The sequence below is a fragment of the Mytilus edulis genome, chromosome 2 (genome assembly GCF_963676685.1).
Source record: "Mytilus edulis chromosome 2, xbMytEdul2.2, whole genome shotgun sequence".
Taxonomy (NCBI): Eukaryota; Metazoa; Mollusca; class Bivalvia; order Mytilida; family Mytilidae; genus Mytilus; species Mytilus edulis.
Window position 1 is genome coordinate 67,956,422 of NC_092345.1, and position 20,664 is coordinate 67,977,085.

The 20,664-nt window shown below is 32.3% G+C and overlaps 1 protein-coding gene across 1 annotated transcript; it reads right to left on the reverse strand.

The window, feature by feature from the left end:
* Window positions 1–330: 330 nt before the first annotated feature.
* Window positions 331–19,355, reverse strand: LOC139512742 (solute carrier family 23 member 2-like). Its single transcript, XM_071300606.1, has 11 exons — window positions 18,841–19,355; window positions 8,725–8,882; window positions 7,186–7,289; window positions 6,103–6,191; window positions 5,283–5,464; window positions 4,637–4,757; window positions 3,952–4,108; window positions 2,957–3,210; window positions 2,422–2,695; window positions 1,373–1,468; window positions 331–701 (listed from the first exon to the last, which is right to left on the reverse strand). Exons 1-11 carry the CDS (start codon window positions 19,033–19,035, stop codon window positions 397–399), a joined length of 1,935 nt encoding a protein of 644 aa, XP_071156707.1. The 5' UTR covers window positions 19,036–19,355; the 3' UTR covers window positions 331–396.
* Window positions 19,356–20,664: the final 1,309 nt, after the last annotated feature.

Genomic DNA, 20,664 nt, shown 5'->3' on the forward strand with positions numbered 1-20,664 from the left:
CCGATGGAAACAAATCAACTTTTAAGTGGAAAGCAACGAAACAACAGAACGCAAAACGGTTTCCAATGAGGCATTATTTTAACTCTGTAACAGAATGTACAATTATATGGTCTACAATTATTTTGGTTTCCATTTTCCATTATATAAATCAAACCCGTTGATATGAAACTACGTGAATTGTTTTTTTGGTACTACCAGCAAATTCTATTTCCACATGCACATCTTTTGCTTTCGTGAGATCATACAAAATTAGTTAAATATATCCGTACATGTTAGAAGAGTCATTTTTTGTTAAAAGAATCAAGTGCAAAACATGAATGAACCAAGGAATGATGTATACTTAGTTTTATTTTAAAAAGATAATTATTTTCAATCATTATGAAAGATAAAACAATATCACATTTTTGATTGAATTTCTATATCTGCCTTACTATTTGAATTAGGAATACCAATATATTTTTCTTTCTGTATTTCATCTATATTTATCTTTTGTTTTTTAGATTTGCAACATTTCTGGAAAATAGACTGTGATTCATATTTGAAAGTTGGTAAGAATGGTATGTAAGAGAAACACTTATATCGTCGTAAAAATGGCATAATAAAAGGTAAATCATATGTTGATTGATATGTGGTATCATCTGAGGCACCTGTTGTGGATAACTGGTTCCTCCATTTTATAATCCCTCTTTCCTCATCGGTCCCTTTGAAAAAAAAAAGTTATTCAAAATAATTGTTGCTGTTTCGTCCTAGTTCTTTCGCAATTAAATAATTTCATGTTGATAATGAATCCTGATTGGTACAATATTTTCTATTAGTAACGATAATATATAGACTCGGCTATTTAGAAATTGGAGTGAGGTATAGACGCTTTTGTCAAAGATTGGTTGTTATTCCATAACTCATGTGGTATTATTGTTAGATTGCAATAACCTATTATATTATTTTATTTAAAGATTACTTTTTATAACATGTATAAACCACTCCATCTTTGTGCTTATATAGAAATCATGTGACTAATAGTATTGAAAGAAAATACCAAAGAAGGTATAGTTTTAAGTGTTAACGTCTACACAATTTCGAACCTTGTTTTATGATATGTCTGCAGTACGTGTCCTTGATCAAGAAATTTCATATACCATAGCTTGCTGTTCGGTGTGAACCAATACTCCGTGTTGAAGACCGTACCTTGACCTAGACTTGGATGGAGAATTGTCTTATTGGCACTCATACCACATCTTCATTTATCAATTAGGATGTCGTTTGTGTATATTTCAGAATACAGATACATTAAGGTTTGACAACATCGATGTTTCATTTTAATTCCAATATTTCTGTGATATTATAGCGTAAAACAGTTTCTTCAGATACAAACCTGGAACGGTATTATCTAATATGAAGCCAAGCATTCCACCAACAAACATAGCTGTACTCAATAGTACTGTTAATACTTGGTCTAGTTCAGAATTACCTGCAAAAATAAAATTATAATTAATTTGAACAAGAAATGTAGCTTTTTTGCACTTGGAGATCATGGAATTAGTGATAATGTTATATACATTTTGGCACAAAAATAAAACTGATGCAAAATGTTTACATCGCATTTCATTTTGGTTTTCTCTTCACATTCCTTGTCCCTTCATTAGTTTTGAGGTCTAAACCGAATACTGAAATTTACTTATAATCGCTTCGAAACAAATGAAACGCATGGTGCGAGTGTCACTTTTTATTCTGTTTCTTAGGTTCTCTAAAAGGAATGGAATCTCTCTCTGTCATCATGGAAGATCTATTGGGGCATTTCATATTATGTGTGTGGTTAACGTTTTAGAATTAGCAACAAGGTTATTGGAGTGTTACTTGTTGAATCATCTCTATGACAGGTAAATATTTTATATTATTGCTAAGTCTACTTTACAACTCATAATTTGGTACTGATGTTTTTTCTATTAACTGTAAACTGCTAAAAATGATATGAGTCAAGCCGACTACAGCCAAATGCAAATGTTACACCTTACTATTATTTTAGTTTTTGTTTCAAACTTTTCAATCATGGTAATTTTATTTCTAAAACAATGATTCTTAAAAATTTAATTGAGTAATCAATCAAATCAATCGCAAAAAATTGAAATATTATCAACAAGTCGATATATTATCACAATACAAATATAAACGTAAAACAATATTTGGATTTTTCAACAGTAAATATTTGATTTTTTTTCATTTCACATATTTGATAACCATACTAGTTAATCATCTAAAGTATTAAATATTCGAACACGTAATGTTATTTATTTTTTTAGTGACTTTCATTTTTGAATTTTTCCTCAGAGTTCAGTATTTTAGTGATTTAACTTTTTTCTTACTGAAAATTTTGATAAAAATCAAAACAACATATATATATTTAGATATAAAATATACTTTTACCTGTGTCTATAACATTTGCATTTTCTTCAATGTAACGTGGAACCATAAGACCTATCAAGAGTGACGAGCCAATAATACACAGATTTCTACCAGATGACAAATCAACAAACTGAAGGGTAGAGAGACCAACGGATGTTACCATTCCAAAACTTAGAACAACAGTACCACCAAGTACAGGATCCGGAAGTAAAGTCAGTACAGCACCTACTTTTCCAAATAGGCCACATATTAAAAATATTATTCCAGCATATTGAAATACTCTTCTACTTGCATTCTGGAAAACAAAATTGCATTTTGTAGATATCATTGTAATTTTTTTCCAATTCAAGCTTTTAAATTCTCTGCTGAAATTCTTTGTAGTTTGACATTACTATATGTTCTCACAGTATTGAATGCCATCATAAATTTTCTTTTTATGCACCATAATGAACTTCAAGCATGTATTAAAATTTTAAATAAAATTTTAAAGTTGTCTCCGTCGAAATAGAAATAGGTTTGAGATTGTGTAATCTGTAAACAAAATACATAATGTTACCTTTGTGAATCCTATAGCACCAACATTTTGGCTGTATGATGTAGTTGCTCCTCCTGATCCTACAGCACCCGATAGGATACTTCCAAATCCTTCCATGGCTATCCCGCGATTAATCGCATGGGCAGGAGGAGGAGGAGCACCTGATATTCTTGCACATGCGTAATAGTCTCCAACAGATTCAATAATCGAGGTAAATGTAGCTGCCATCATTGCCATGTAACTTGCAACACTTAATGTTGGAAGTCCCCATTGTCCTAGGTAGACAATACAAATACATATTAAATCAGATTCCAAAATAAATATGTCTATCTAGTTTGAGAAACATTATAGACTATTTTCATATTACCGACATTTTGTTTCGTATTATTCAATTTTTTTATTTTGTTTGTTAATAAATAAAAAATATTAAGGGGGCTCGAGGGTCTAAATCAATTTTTTTATTTAATATAGGATTTCCCTATATTTTTCTACAAATGAACTTTATCTTATACTTAATAGAAAAATGAAATAAACAGATGGAGTCACCGTTCATTTACGCCTACAATCTGCCTTCGAAAGAAACATATATTTTTGTTGATGTCATTTTTTTTCTGTTGAACTAATAAGAGAAATAGCGGTAATATCGAAATAAAAAAAGAACTAAATTACAGAAATCGCTAAATTTTTACAACTATTTAGTTTATGTACAGCTTATTCGAAAACAACAATACAAAATATAGGTCACCGATGAGTTAAAAAAGATATTTTAATTTTAATGCTAAAAATTGGCATTTTTGCACTAAAGGGAGATAATTTGGGGCTTTTCCAATAATATCTACATTTTAAAAGTCACCTTGTGCCAACACGAATTGATTTTTTACAATGATTTTTGTACCATATGATAAAGTAACCACTACGTAAGGTAAAAGATAAAACTTGTAATGAAAAATAAATGTTTCATTTTTTCTGAAAATCTTCCCGCGAGCCTCCTGAAGGTTAAAAGTAAGTAATCTTACCTGGATATGGAAAAAAGAACCATTTGGCATTGCTTACTACATGAAGTCTAGCATCTGTCCTCGCTTTGTATTCTGGTAGTGTGGAATTCGACGTAAATACATCACATTCAGTCAATATTGCAGTTATTGACCAAGACAGTATCACTGCAAGAATCACCTATTATACATAAAATTCGTAAGTTAAAGACGGATTTCATTTTGCATTTGGTCAGCTATTTTCGAAACCTTTTAAAGTAAGATAATAATCACCTTATCAAGATGTTGGCACCAAACATCACTGAGGAGCATTATTTGCCTGTTTTTTCAAGTGAATAGGTTCACATTTTTCATGTTGTGGCTTTTATAACTGACAATACGGTATTTTTTCTCATAGTTGAAGGCCGTCCGATTGCAGACAGTTATTTACCTCAACTGTATTTGATTATTGGTGTAAAATTGTCTCTTTGGAAATCATACCACATATCTTTGTTTTTCTTTTATATTTAGTTTCATGGATAAAGGAAACATGTTTTGTCAAAATCCCCTTTTGAATGGCATGCTACAGTTAAACCTTTTTGTGCATGTATATATAACGTTTAACCGAGGAGAACACGTAAAAAGTAAAATCACAAAATTACTGAACTCGAAGAAAAATCAAAACTGAATGAAAATGACGACTGATATCAATCAAATAATGAATACTTACTGGGAACAGTCGGAAAACTGGAAAATGAGAGATGAAACATTTTTTCTTTGTCGTCCATGAAGGTATAGGACAGGAAATATTACGTAGATACAGAGAAAACAATAACAGGAAAAATATTGTTCTGAAAACATAACATGTATTTGTGATTTTAGATAGGTAAATGTTTGTAAAAGAAAAATGTACCTTCATAAAGTAGAAGTTTGTCAATCTTTTTTTTTATTATTAAGGATTAATCTTTATTACTGCAAACATATGTTTGATGTGTATTTTATAATTTATTTTTAAACGATTATCTGTGTTGATTTTTTGCGCCTGTCCCAATTCAGGAGCCTCTGGTCTTTGTTAGTTTTTAATTTTAGTTCATTTATATATTTCGGAGTTAAGTATGACTTCCATTATTACTGAACTAGTACACATGTTTGTTTTTTGGCCAGCTAAATCAAGTACTCCGTGTGTTTAATTTTCACGCTGTATTAAAGACCCATAGGTGACCTTCTGCTACTTTCTGCTCTTTGGTCGGGTTGTTGTCTCTTTGACACTTTCCCCATTTCCATTCTTAATTTTATCTGAAGGAAATCGTTTAAGGTAATTTTCTGATTGTGTTAATCACCATTCATGCTTAGGTGAAACAATTAACAAGTCTTACAAGATCGATACTCCCCAGTGGATTTTGCAAAAGTTCAAAGCAACATCGATCAGGGACAGTCCTACTAAAGTGATTGTTGGAACAACTGTTATTGGTCCTATATACTGCAACAGCACGCCCAATATCCCAGTACAACCAATCAGAACTTGTGTTACAGATGCAACAATTATGCCTCCTTGAATCTATACAAACAAGTATAAATATGAAGATAAGTAAAACCTGGTATTACCACAAATGAAACATCTCTGTTTCACAATTTTTGTTATTTTTATAATCTGGTTCTGACACAAACGATTATTTTCCACTCTTGACATAAGAATAAATACCAGCCAATTTAAAAACGCGGGGTATGACGAGTGATTTAAATATTCAGTGCAAATTTATTTGTCGATAGTGAAAAATTATCATATTACACGATATTCGGTGGTGGACTTTTTTTCTCACTTGATATTAAGACGATATTTAAGTAAAATTTAATTTTCTTTTTCAATAATCAGCAAATATGATACGTGGTCTTTTTTATGACATCACCAGACATAGTTGCTTATTTTATGAAATCAAAATGAGTAGTCAGATAATAGCTAGCCAGAATATTTGACGTCTTGAATTATTAAGAGAACGGATAATTTGAACTTCCTTCTATTTAAGACTCTTGTATGAAATTTGCTACCATTAAAGTAAAATAAAATCGGTGTGAATTATAATAGGAGTAATGAATGTCCGAAAAGACAGCATCATCGGACTAAACGGAAAGTATACAGCAAAAAATAATGGATTATTTTCAAATAATTTTGGTAATTAAACATCACTTAGTAATAACCTCTCTCATTCTGGACTGCCACATTTCTGTTACATCTAATTCTGTGTAGTTACCACTAGTACCATTAAGTGTCAAATTTCCCGTTAATGCTACAAGATAAAGGTTCATGTTTATCATTCTCTTACAATTCATATACTCACTGCCTTATTAAAATTAACATATGGCATGATTGCAAATAAGACAACTATCAAATGAAGTGGATGCAAGCAATTATAGACAACCTTACGCCATTAACATAATGAAAATTCCAAATCGTGTGTATAGTCGCGGCTATAAAAGGTCCCGTAATTACAATATGAAACTATTCAAAAGAGACAACTAACTGTCTAATTTATAACAAAACAATTTACTTAAAACAAAGATGACAGACATTAACTAACAACAACTTCTTAACTACAGGCTATTGACTTGAGATAGACCCATAAAGAATTGTTAAACATGATTGTGAGCGCTCGACCCTCCCCTAACATGGGACAGTGGTGTAACAGCACAACATAAAAATAAATATAAACATAGTTGGAAAACTCATCAGATCGATGGAAAGACAAAATCATAAACTAAAACACAGATAGGACAGGAAGTTTGAGAGTATCGATCCATCCTTCATCCCTAACAAATACATATTTAAGTACAGATCTGAGAGTACTCTCGGTTACTAACAGCTAGTTGAAGGTCTATAACAACTTAAACAAAAAATCATGTATCCATGACTCAAGATCAAATATATAATACCTGCCATAATGCTTTATTTTAGAACAGATACAGAATTGTTGTTCAGACGTTCTTTAGTCGAGGTTTAGTCGATCAAATGTAGAAGACAATTTATTTAAAGTATATGAAAGTTAAGTACATGAAACAATAGCTATGGAAACCGATAGTTTTACAATTAAAGCTTCTGGTATTGTAAACGTACAGGTTTAATGTGACTCTGAGGTGAAAAACAGCAATTAAAGCACTGTTTTGCTTTCTATGTGTTTTTGCTGTGGTACTGATTTTGTGTCTTGAATAATTTTGGATACCCCATATCCTTTGTGTTTTTTTATTATGTAGTACACGACATGACAAAACTAATTGATACACTACCATTATGTATTACGGACTGAGATGGACATTTCCATTTATCTAATGCCATTAATGCAGTTATTGCAGGAATGAACTTATGGCATCCTCCTTGGATTATTGGAAGTCTGAAAAAACAAAACAAAAAACTATAGCACGTGCTCTATCAAGTACCATTATTGTCTGTTAACTTAAAGCATTATTATTTGTATTTCCTTTTCTGTTCACTTTAACGTTTTGTAATCAGCTAATCGACATAAAAAAACAACAATGAATCGAGTGCTTAAAAGGATTTTATGCAACCCAATTCGATTTTCACACGGACTTTGGAGTGCCTTTCTTAAGATTGAATCTTCTGTAACATTGCTTAATGCGTTAAATCTATTACCGCTAGAATATTTGTTATCAGGTCGATTTAATCTTGAGCCTTGACATTATATCTCAACAATTTTCTTAAATGTTAAGACTGTAGCATGCCCTTTTAACTTCTGCAGGTGTGTGCCATCTCATTTTCACATACATAAGACGTACCGATATGATATATTTTTAACAGCTTAAAACGAAAATAATATGTGCTTGCTAAACTAACGAAATCATCATGTCCATCATGTTATCTCGACTGTCGTGCAAATGTTATTATAATTTAGAATATCTATATACTAGTAAAACGAAATATTTTGGAAAAAGGCTACGTTTTTTAAATTAAACGACACAATAAAATTGAGAATGGAAATGGGGAATGTGCCAAAGAGAGAACAACCCGACTATAGAGCAGACAACAGCAGAAACAATATCTATATCTAATATATACGCAAAAAAAAAAAGATACATGTAAAAGGACTACAATTTAGAAGCAAAAACTGTCATAAGGGGTCAATTGGCTTATTTTATTTTATTCTATCGTTCTGTTCATTTCTACTGACTGATTGATTGCTTGGTGTTTAACGCCACTTTCGATACTATTCTATTGTCTTTTTCCTTGCTGTCAGATTTTATTAGAGTTTGAAGCTTGTGTATACGATGAGAAACACTAACTTTCGGTAGGAAAACTAACAATCCTAGTCAATTAAGATTGGAGTCGAGTCCTACGACCCGTGCGTGATTCGAACTCACAATCTCAGTGTTACCAGGCCCGTGCCACTGTAACTTGACTACTTTGACCACTCGTCCATCGAGGCACTGTTTATTATTTAAAGTTTCTCCCTTTTTTCATAGTCTTAAACATGATGATAAAAACAATGAAAATTTTGCTTAAAACTTATATTCTTTTAATTTCAAGGTATAATGTAGATATATATTGGTCTTTTGAATATATTTACCCTTTTTGGTCTAATTGCTTAAGTTCAGTTTTTTTTATCTATTTATGAGCATAAAAAATGCATTTTATTAAAAGTATGTATAATTTTTAGAAACAACGATCAGTTTTATTAACGTTGATGTCTCGAATTCTAGGATACAACTTAAAATTAAGGTAAGACGAGCTTAAATCGTACATCAAATCAAATTTGAATAAATTTAACTGTGCACAAGTTTGAGTGAAATCAGTTATTCGAAAATACATACCTTACACCAAATGTATCTTGAAGAATGGTACAAATACCACACATGAAAAGGAATGTCGACATTATTTGGGATTTGACTAACTCTAATTCTTCTGCACATATCTGCTTCCCAACAATTAGTGGTATTGAAATGGTTGAACTAATTGCTAACAGAACTTGCTAAAATGGATAAAATGTTCACATATTTATGAATCTATAGTCTATTTGCCAATTGGTCCAGTAATGAGTTGTCCATATATCTGAGATGTTTCCCAAAGGAGTGACCTTTTTTTTACATTCTACATTTTACTTTCTTATATTTTTCATCTCTTTTATAAAATCTTTTCTCATAACCCTTTTATATTAAAACTATTTTTTTATTAATAATTGGTGAAACCGTCGACATACATATATATATATGTCACTACCATCATGTTTTGCATTGGCAGAGGCCCATTTTTTTCGTTTTAGAACAAGTCTACATTGACAAAGGAAACAAGGATTCCTTTAATCTTCAATTTGTTGAAGGTGCCACTGGCCTCTACATGGTAGAATAAGGGTGTCAAAAGTATGTAACAACCGAGTCAAATCGTTATTACATGTACGTATATAGTCTAAACTTTGCACAAAAAAATAAATACGGCAAACATTTTCGTTTCCTATTGTTACTTTTCCTTATTTGAACGGTGATGTCATTTGCACAAGCTAACGCTGTTCATATATCACAACTTGTTCGCTTTGTCTGTGTTTTCAATGAACTTAATTCAAAACCTTTACAATGAATTCTCGAACAGATAAAAAATAATATTTGTTTTGGAAGTTTGGCTGTTACAGTACTTCTAGAAAACTTATTTCAAACGGGATAGCACATCCTAATGTTTACGCAAATATTATTTATCGAGCCCAGTAATTCAGATACGATCTGGGTAAACTTATCTGGGTGCATATCTCCCAAATGATACGATATTCCCGGGTTTGCATTTCCTATCATGATTTCCGTGTTAGAGGGTTGCTGCTCACCCGGAAGTTCTTAAACCCAGAGTTTCAAATGATGCATGAAGTTGAAATCATCCCTTCGGAAATTTTACGGACGACATTACGAGTTGGTTGACTGGTATGGAATATCCGTTTCACATATGATTGTCATAACTACAATCCAGTCCTCTTATCACGAATGTGACCTACCCAGTTAGAATAGTTTGTACTAACATGAGAAAAATGAAGAACGCCACAAGTGGAACAAGATATGATTACCCTTTCGAATCACTGGAGATCAACCAAGGTTTTTGGTGGGGTTCGTGTTGCTTAGTTTATAGTTTTTTATATTGTGTTTTGTGTACTATTATTAGACTGTTGGTCTTTTCTCTCTTAACCATGCATGGTGATGTCAGTTTATTTTCGACTTATGAGTTTGAATGCTGCTCTGGTATCTTTCGCCTCTCTTTCGTCAATCTTTTAAGTAAACTTGTTATAAAAAGTTATCAATTCAACACTGTAATTATACCTATTATATTTATTGGTATTTATTTTGATTTGGTTACATTTTCATATATCTTATTTTATTATGCACAACTGTAATGGCTGTACAACTTGAACCTGTTGATATCTTATCTTGGCATTGCACAATGTCATGTTGTTCTCCAACTGTTTTCACGTTAACTCCATTGGATGTGTACTGATTGATATTTTAGTCTTGTTTTAGTTGTAATTGACATTGAACTAGCTGTCAATAACAGGTATTACTCTCAGATCTGTACTTAGCACATTTACAAATTGTGACTTGGATGAAGAGTTGTCTCATTGGCACTCATGCCACATCTTATAATCAATTAGTGTATTTTTTTGTAGTGAGGCTGTATAGATGCCCTGTCTCGTCGGGTCTGTGTTTTTGTTGGATGAACCGTCATAACGTCATGAGCGTGTAATTTAGTGGTTATCGTTTGTCTCTGTATATCAGATCATGGTCATAAAACTTTCGAGCATGATTTTTGTACTCAAACTCGAAAATCAACCAATCAAATTGCTGGATTTCATGTTCCGAGCATGATTTTTGTGCTCCGAGCACTGAGCAAAGTTTTATGTCTAGGTTTAATTGGTCTTTTTTTTACATCGCGATGACCTGTAGGTCATTCCGATGTATTGTTATCGCCTAGATTTCCATTATGTAAATTAGTTTTGGTTTTTTACCGATCTGACTATAAACATGATAAATGAGCGATCATAAACGAGTGCAAAATAACATTCCTTATCGTTTGAAATAAATACATCTTTTCGATGAATACTGATAAAAGTATTTTTGTTTACGACATAAATTAATAATATAAAAATGCTTTGTAGTTAGATATATATGTATAAGTAAAAAACCATTATCAATGCACACGTAGCGAAAAAAATGTGTTAAAGCATGCGGAAAAATATCTCAAAGAACGTTTTGCGACAATGCCGGCAAGGACCGGTAACTCTGTTATTGTTTTTGCGGGAAAATATGAATGCCTACTTGTATCCAATATTTTAGCAAAATCGAATTTTTAAAGAAAAATATCAATATTAGAATAGTAGAATAAGTTGTTAACTTTCATGTCATTATGTATCTGCTGGAGATTTGTCTCGTTGGTAATCATATTTTATACTATGTCAAACTAATGAACCAGCTCCGTTATACTTTGTCCAATTGTCAGTTCCTTAAATGCCCGGGACATGGGCTACAAATTCGACAAAACAACAAAGTATGATACATTTATAAACATGTATTATCAGTCTATAGAAGAAGCGTATCGATAAAAACTTTTCTTATATCACATAGAGATATTGTCTAATATCAATTGTAAATATGCAGACATTCCATAAGTAAAATGTTGTTTTCGGCAACGAAAAATTAAGAAAATACTAACTTTAAAACTTATTGTTCAAATATAAACAACAATTGAGTCTAAATACAAATTCAGAAGTTAGTTAGAAGCTAAAGTTTAGGTTCGTGTAAAATTTGAAGTGCTGTGTTTTTCTTATATACATAAATAAACAAATGCTATTAGTTCTAATATCAATGCGATACTTTTAAAATATCATAGCAGTGTTTTTGTTATATCAATATTAGTACTTATTAGTATTAATATTAGACTGTTGTACCCATATTTTGACAATTTTACCTATTATGTCTGTTTTGTTCACGCATCGTTGTAAATATGACAGAATTTGATGAGACTGTCATACACGTGAGAGGTTCAGCGCTATAAAACCCGGTTCAATCCACCATTTTCAAAATTTGAAAATGCCAGTACCGAGTCACAAATATGACAGTTGTTATCCATTCGTTTGGTGTGTTTCATCATTTGATTTTACGATTTGATAAGGGTCTTTCTGTTTTGAATTTTCCTCGGAGTTCAGTATTTTTGTGATTTTACTTCTTAGTAGTATTGTATGTAAATAAGCAGCTTTAAGACCATTGCTTAAATTCAAATTGTTTTTGGTAACATCTTACCCTTTTCTCAATTGGTTTTGGAAGCAAAACTAATAAAATAAGGGTTTAATAAGCAATGCCGTAATCAAATAGCTAAGTATCAAAACGATTGTTCACATACCATTTATACCATTTAGCAAATTTCATAATGAACGTACCAAAATAATAGATATCCGATATGCTCGCAACGCACGCATGGAAGACTTTCTTTATTGATAACAATGAAACTAACTTGACTGTGACAAAGATGAATCATACTGTCCTCGTTCAGATTGATTCAACAAACTCTGACCTGTACTTTTGAATCTCCTTTTTTTATACAAATTAGAGTGTTGGTTTTCCTGTTTGAATTGTTTAACACTAGTAATGTTTTTGTTCCTATATAGCATGGTAATCGCTACGAGCCAAGGCTCCGTGTTTAAGGCCCTACTTTGATCTATAATGGTTTACTTTAAACAAATTATTACTTTGATGGAAAGTGGTCTCATTCGAACTCATGTACCATCTTCTTATATATATCTATAATTCTTTAAAATGTCCCCTTATAAATAACTGCTTTCCAGTCCTCCAACTGGACGATCTAAATTTATAAATATAGAAAAGATATATACACATTTCTAACGTCAAATGACATTTACATCTTATTTATTTGTGTTCTAAACAAGTTTTTAGTACTCATTGAAGAAATGAATTTATAACAAGCGATACAGATTGTTAGTTTGCACTAAGAAAATTTAATGTTCGCGTATTAATATATCGGTTACTAGTTAAAAACGAAAGTCAAATCTCTGTGGCAACATAACATCGGAATACCATCACGGTAAAAGAGCGTCCACGCGTCGAGCTGATTATGTTCATAGAGATATCGATTTACCAACATGAAAAGTCTTTGATATCCAAAAAGAACTGTTCCTTCTCAATATTTTCTTTCTATGTTAATAATAAATGCATTTTCTGTTTTGATAAGATTTTTGATTTTCGTTGTATCTGAATTTACCCAATTTACAGTCTGAGGCTACTCGGTATCTTCAAAGTTTGGGACATCAGCATTTGTACATTTTAATTTTAATTTGTTTGGATTATTTATTTTACCATTTGAATATACATTGTAATTTAGGGCTGTATTGAATTGAATTGGATTGATTGGATGAATGTTTCTTTAAAGTAATGATATTTTTTGTCTATTTCAATATAACCAAGGTGGATAGGCTATAGCAGTGTGACCAGTATATTAGAATCTTATAGGTCGGTAGACGTATTTGCAACCGCATTTAAATTCCGCCATTGCATCATCACTTCAAATAGAATTATAAAAAAAAAAAAGGGTATGATTGCCAATGAGACAAATGTCCACAAGAGACCAAAATAACACAGACATTAACAACTATAGGTCACCGTACGGCCTTCAACAATGAACAAAGCCAATACCGCATAGTCAGCTATAAAAGGCCCCGATAAGACAATGTAAAACAATTCAAACGAGAAAACTAACGGCCTTATTTATATAAAAAAAAACACAGATGCTCCGCAGGGCGCAGCTTTATACGACCGCAGAGGTTGAACCTTGAACGGTTGGGGCAAGTATGGACACAACATTCAAGCTGGATTCAGCTCTAAATTTGGATTGTGATTAAATAGTTGACACAGCATAGGTTTCTGACACAGAATGAATGTGGTCTAAAGAACTTAACATTTTTGTTTTGCCTTTGAGCAATTCACTATGCTGTTGAATATTAATCCTCTCAAAAAAATGTTTGAAGAAATTTTCTTTTTATTTATGAAATCTGAAATGAGAAAAATTTAACCCCCCCCCCCCCCCCCCCCATTTTTTTCACATCCCCCTTTCCCTTTTTCCAAAACTGATCTCAATTTAAATTTCTAATGGAGTTTGCAACAATAACTACTCATTTAAATACATCATAAAATATTAAAATGTAAAAAAAAGTGCTTGCTATCGCTGAATGGTAAAGATTGTTTTAATTTATCAGTTGGTAGTAAAAGTGAATATACATTGTATTTAAGTTGATTCAACTACTATTCTGGACAAAGAAAAATAACTCCAATTGAAAATATCTTGCTATTGCACAATATTGTGCAATTAGATATTTCTTGCTATTGCACAATACTGTGCAATTGAAAATATTTGCTATTGCACAATGCTGTGCAATTGAAGATTTCTTGCTATTGCGCAATACTGTGCAATTGAAAATTTCTTGCTACTGCACAATATTGTGCAATTGAAGATTTCTTGCTATCGCTGAATACTGTGCAATTGAAAATTTCTTGCTATTGCACAATACTTAATATAATAATTTTGGATCCTGATTTGAACCAACTTGAAAACTGGGCCCATAATCAAAAATCTAAGTACATGTTTAGATTCAGCATATCAAAAAAGCCCAAGAATTCAATTTTTGTTAAAATCAAACTTAGTTTAATTTTGGACCCTTTGGACTTTAATGTAGACCAATTTGAAAACGGGACCAAAAATTAAGAATCTACATACACAGTTAGATTTAGCATGTCAAAGAACCCCAATTATTCAATTTTTTATGAAATCAAACAAAGTTCAATTTTGGACCCTTTGGGCCCCTTATTCCTAAACTGTTGGGACCACAACTCCCAAAATCAAACCCAACCTTCCTTTTATGGTCATAAACCTTGTGTTTAAATTTCATAGATTTCTATTTACTTATACTTAAGTTATGGTGCGAAAACCAAGAATAATGCTTATTTGGGCCCTTTTTTGGCCCCTAATTCCTAAACTGTTGGGACCTTAACTACCAAAATCAATCCCAACCTTCCTTTTGTGGTCATAAACCTTGTGTTTAAATTTCACTGATTTCTATTTACTTATACTAAAATTATTGTGCGAAAACCAAGAATAATGCTTATTTGCGCCCTTTTTTGGCCCCTTATTCCTAAACTGTTGGAACCAAAACTCCCAAAATCAATCTCAACCTTCCTTTTGTGGTCATAAACCTTGTGTCAAAATTTCATAGATTTCTATTAACTTAAACTAAAGTTATAGTGCGAAAACCAAGAAAATGCTTATTTGGGCCCTTTTTGGCCCCTAATTCCTAAACTGTTGGGACCTTAACTACCAAAATCAATCCCAACCTTCCTTTTGTGGTCATAAACCTTGTGTTTAAATTTCATAGATTTCTATTAACTTAAACTAAAGTTATAGTGCGAAAACCAAGAAAATGCTTATTTGGGCCCTTTTTGGCCCCTAATTCCTAAAATGTTGGGACCAAAACTCTCAAAATCAATCCCAACCTTCCTTTTGTGGTCATAAACCTTGTATCAAAATTTCATCGATTTCTATTCACTTTTACTAAAGTTAGAGTGCGAAAACAAAAAGTATTCGGACGACGACGACGCAAGACGACGACGACGCCAACGTGATAGTAATATACGACGAAAATTAAAATTTTTGCGGTCGTATAAAAATGAACGAAAAACAAATATGTAACACATAACCAAACGACAACCACTGAATTACTGGCTCCTGACTTGGGACAGGCACATACATAAATAATGTGGAGGGGTTAAACATGTTAGTTAGTCGGTTAAACCATGTGATTGAAAACAATAGACTGAACAGGTTGTTAACACTTTCAACTATCAATAAGATAAAGCAACATTTTCGAAATGATAAGTTCATGTTAGCGTTAATTTTGTTACAGTTATGAAATTTTAGTGATGTTGATCCTAAAACATTAAATCGGTCATGATCTAAGACTAAGTTTGTGAATTATGTTTGCAGTTTTCTTGACATGCATTGTGACGTTTCATCGTATTTATTTTATATTAGAAAACTCTAGCAGTTATATTAGAAAAGTATCGCATTCATAAATTTTTGATATTAAAAAATCATGGCTATGATATAAGACAAATATCGCATTGATATAATACAATATAGCAGTATCCTTAACTTATAGGCAATTTTGGCTTAGCAAACAATCGAATTCATCTCAATTGCATTCCACTGAATTTTCTACATGATATATATAGAATGTGTATATCTACAAATGATGATTCGTGCATTTATGTTTCATTTATTTGACAATTCAATTTTCTCGTTTAAATACACCTTGCTTGTTATTACATAAAATAATTCATGGAAATTATACACCAGACCTATGTCGTGTTAAATGTCACCCTGTTTTAAGAAATTTAAAAGAGTCATTACTTTATACCGAGAAATCTGCATTTCTTTGTACAAATGCTAACATTCGTCTGAAATTTCCCACAATGCAACTCGTTGATATAAGACAATATCGCTCGTTGATATAAGAAAAGTTTTTATCGAATCGCTTCTTCCATAGACTGATTATGCTATTTCGCTATTGCAAGTATTGCAAGTTAGTTTAATTCTAATTCATTAAAATATGCTTAAAGACATCCCTGATATATAATGACTTGCAAGTGAATAATTCTACTCATTTGAATCCGTATTCATGCACCATATTAGAGGTGGCACGGTAGTATTTGCATTCCAGAATTTAGGTTGCTCTTTTGTGTACCCTACTTAGGTAAATGTATCTAAACAGTGTGATTGGACAAAAAATACAGTATCAACTGAACATACTTTCCCAAACCGAGGGATGAATCAGGTGTAGAAAAATATGAAATAATTTTACATACAGATGAAAATGAATTTTTGAGAATTTTTTTTAATTTTGTATTCACTGCACCATAAAAGACCTAAAAGTACTAGTGGTCTGAGGTTTTTGAAACTAGCAAAAAAGGTAAACGGTCATGATACATATTTAAATTCATTTCTGAATAGTAAAATGAAAGTACTTCAGTTAACTGTGAATGTAGAATTTTTTGCAGTGTTAGAAAGTGGTGAAAATTCTAAAAAGGCTATCATTATCCCGTATGGGCTAGGAAATACTACCGTGCCACCTTAGAGGAGATGGACGAACACGTATGTTTAACGTTTTGTGATTTAGTTGTTCGTTTAAGTATATATGCTTTTAATCAAGAATAGAAATCTGGGTCAAATCGGTGAACATGAATTAGCCATCTAATGACCCTTTACATGTCCTATTTCGGAGACAGGCATAGGTGATTAGCATTTAACCTGACCTTGGACAGCTACTTAAAACAATCTTTAGAATTATAATAGTATAATGACTTAGCACACTTATATCTAAGGTCACCATCGTATGGCTTTTGCTACAGGGATAATCTTTCTTTTTTTTACGGCGAATGAAGTTGAATGATAAATATACATTATATTTTAATTTTAATTTGTGAACATATTACTCAATTAAATGGACGAGTTATTTCACATTTTTGACCTCGTTCAAAATTATCAGTACAATGAGAAAATATTTTATTACATGCTCGTGTGAATGACTATTAAAGAAATAAACTAGTTTTTCGTGTTTGTGTTGGGTTTTTTTTCTGCTGTTTTGTTGTCGTCTCAGTTAATTATTTTGTCAGAATTAATGTAATTGGCAAGGCATTTGTATAAAGGGATGATCGTCTGAAGGATTATTGCAGTACTAATCTGTCATTCTAACTCTATTTAGATAATTGTTTGTACTAAAAATCTTTAATAACTTTCAAGATTAGTACAATCGAAAATTAAGTAAAACTCTTTAAATCAGTGGATGTATTTTAAACGATTTTACCGAGTTTTGATTTTATTTGCTTATCATAGTGGGTAGCATACATGTACATGTACAGTGTATCCATTTAAATAAAGCACTGAACGAGTCTTGTGTACCTTTGCAGTGTATTAAACTGAAGAATGTTATTATTTATTATAAAAACAGAAAAAGGGAAACCCAAACATTGAAAAATTCTAATAAAATATGAGCATTTAGCGAATTCCTCACACGCATTTTGAAGGGCGCTTTTTGCTATTCACAACGCTAAAAGAACAGACCCACCTTAATATAATTATTGGAAAAGGTTGTAAGATTGCCAGTGAGACAAATAACCATAATACCTTTTATTATAACAAAGGTTAATAAATTCTGTTCGTTCTAAAATCAAACTGCGTAAAATTTGAATTTAAATGAAAATTATCAGTCATGTTTAATCTGTCAAACAGCTAAAAGGAGAGATATAAATATTTTTTTGTGCACATGACATGAATTAACATATACACAATTTCTTTTTGATATTTGTCTTTTAACAGAATAGTTAAACCCCTTATATTTCAAGGGCGAGTTAGCCATTTATAAAAGTGAGGCTTGAGCCTAGGTAATAGCTAGGGGTCCAGCCAAATGTCCCCATTCAAAAGCATTGTTGGTAAAAATATATATGTATACCCGGACCCGCATCCCCCCCCCCCCCTTCCGTGAATTGTCACCATATTCAATATGTTGAAGTGGAATAAATTAAATATGTAAATTTAAGCTATATGTTGTTAATTCGTAATGATATAAACATACATGTACATGTTTACCAGTAATTACATATTTAAAGGTTTTAATAAACAACGCATTTTTCATAAATAACAATAGATATATATATAATAAACATATGGTCATGATACTGAGTTAGAAAGACACTTAAATGCTTCTTGTACGAATCAATTAGTGTTATTATCGTTTTCCTATAATGTAAATACTTTTAAAGGAACAAAAGTGGCCTTGTGTACAACTTCTTGTAATAAAATGATAAAAAGAAAATAAAAAAGTAAAATAAATAATTTACCTGTAAACCAAATACAATACAAAGATAGAAGGCAGGGGTATCCTCAATTCCGTAGTCCAATCTTTTCTCGTTATTATGCGAATTTTCGGTGGTTGCAACTTCGGCTTCCGTTGCATCATCTGCTTCAAACTCCGTCGGAGAAGAACAACACACATTTACAAATTTATCTGTATGATCAGAAGCTTTCATCGCCATAGTTTCGTTATTTTGTAAACATAGACATTCATCAACAATCTATAAATATCTCATGTTTAGAAAAAAGTGTTATCCAGGTCAGAATACATATAATCCTGAAGTAGTCGGGCAACATACTTATTTACCAACTGTTTGTATGAATGATCGTCTATTCTTATATTGTTTGTAGTGTGAAGTACGAACATGTCATATCTGATAACTTTGCGCGATTTATTGACATACTATATAACATTATAAGACAGTCTCTACGTATCTCAAGGCCATATAATTTTCTTGTGCTATCGAAACCCCGGTCAATTTAAATAATTCTGCGATAAGAGTATGAAATATCAGTTTAACATTTTGAATTAAAAATGCGCAATATCTGAGCGCAATATGTATGCAATTGATCCATGTTGAAGGCCTTACTGTGACAAAAAAAAAATGATTAAAAAAACATTACAAGTAATAAGCGCGACTTTCTTTTGAATTCATTTTTGTGGGTTTTTTTTGCGCTGTGCATTTACTAATTTTGTGTCATGGATGGATACCCATATATTTGGTTTTGCTTTCAATTAAGGTTAATTTTGAGTTGTCTCTGTTATGCTGGGTTCACACATTGCCGATTATTGCTCCCGTCAGCAATACGACACGAAAAGTGAAAAAGTCGGATTAGTATCCTCAATTATCCGGAATGTCCTATCATTGTCTGAATGCGATCGTTTTAGTTCGTAACAGATTCCTTCGGGTCGGGAAGGGTCTGAATAGTTCGGCAAAGCACCCCGACAGTTAGGTGCGTCCCGTAACATTCGGGGCAACTCAGCCGATTTTGTCTAGTCGGATTACAATCGTGGCTATGTCGTGACAGATTCTGCTGTATCGGATCGAATTCCGAACAATGTTTTGTGTATTCTGGACGGTGTCCTGTCGAACGGGAACGATCTGGAGTAATTTTTCATAGCTATTTTTCTGCCGATTGAGTCCAGATTGCATCCAGATCTTGTCGATTGCGGACCGTTTTTTGCCGAAACCGTTCCGAAACAGTACCGTTATGAATACATTTGTACGAAATTCGTCAATGATACCCACGTCAGAGTCCCGATAATTACAGAATACAATACGACTGAGACCAGACAAAGCCGTTTCCAATGCGATAGAGCGGTCCGTGATAGGATTACGTTCCGACAGTACCTAATCATCCCGAATATGCCGACAGTTTTCGAACGGATAACTTCCGTCAGCGTCGGTTCACTGTCTGGTCACTGTCTGATCTCTGTCGGATTACATTCGGTAGAGTCGGGACGCGGTCGTGACAGACTCGGTCGAATTTTACCTGGCGAAAAATACGAATCAGATAAGAAGCGGATTCAGAACGGGATTATCGGGAAATATTCGCTTGGCAACGGTTGAATATCGACGCTTCCTGGACACTATCTGATTGTTGTCGTGATAAAAATTATTTTTTTTACAAATTTTAATTAAAGTTTGAATTTCCATTCACGATTCACAGGATCTTGATCAGACTTTTGACAAATTTTAATCGGGAATGTTCCTGTTAAGGACGGCAGTAAAAATCGTGAATGTGTGACCCCAGCTTTAAGTTTGAATTTCCATCCACGATTCACAGGATCTTGATCAGACTTTTAATAA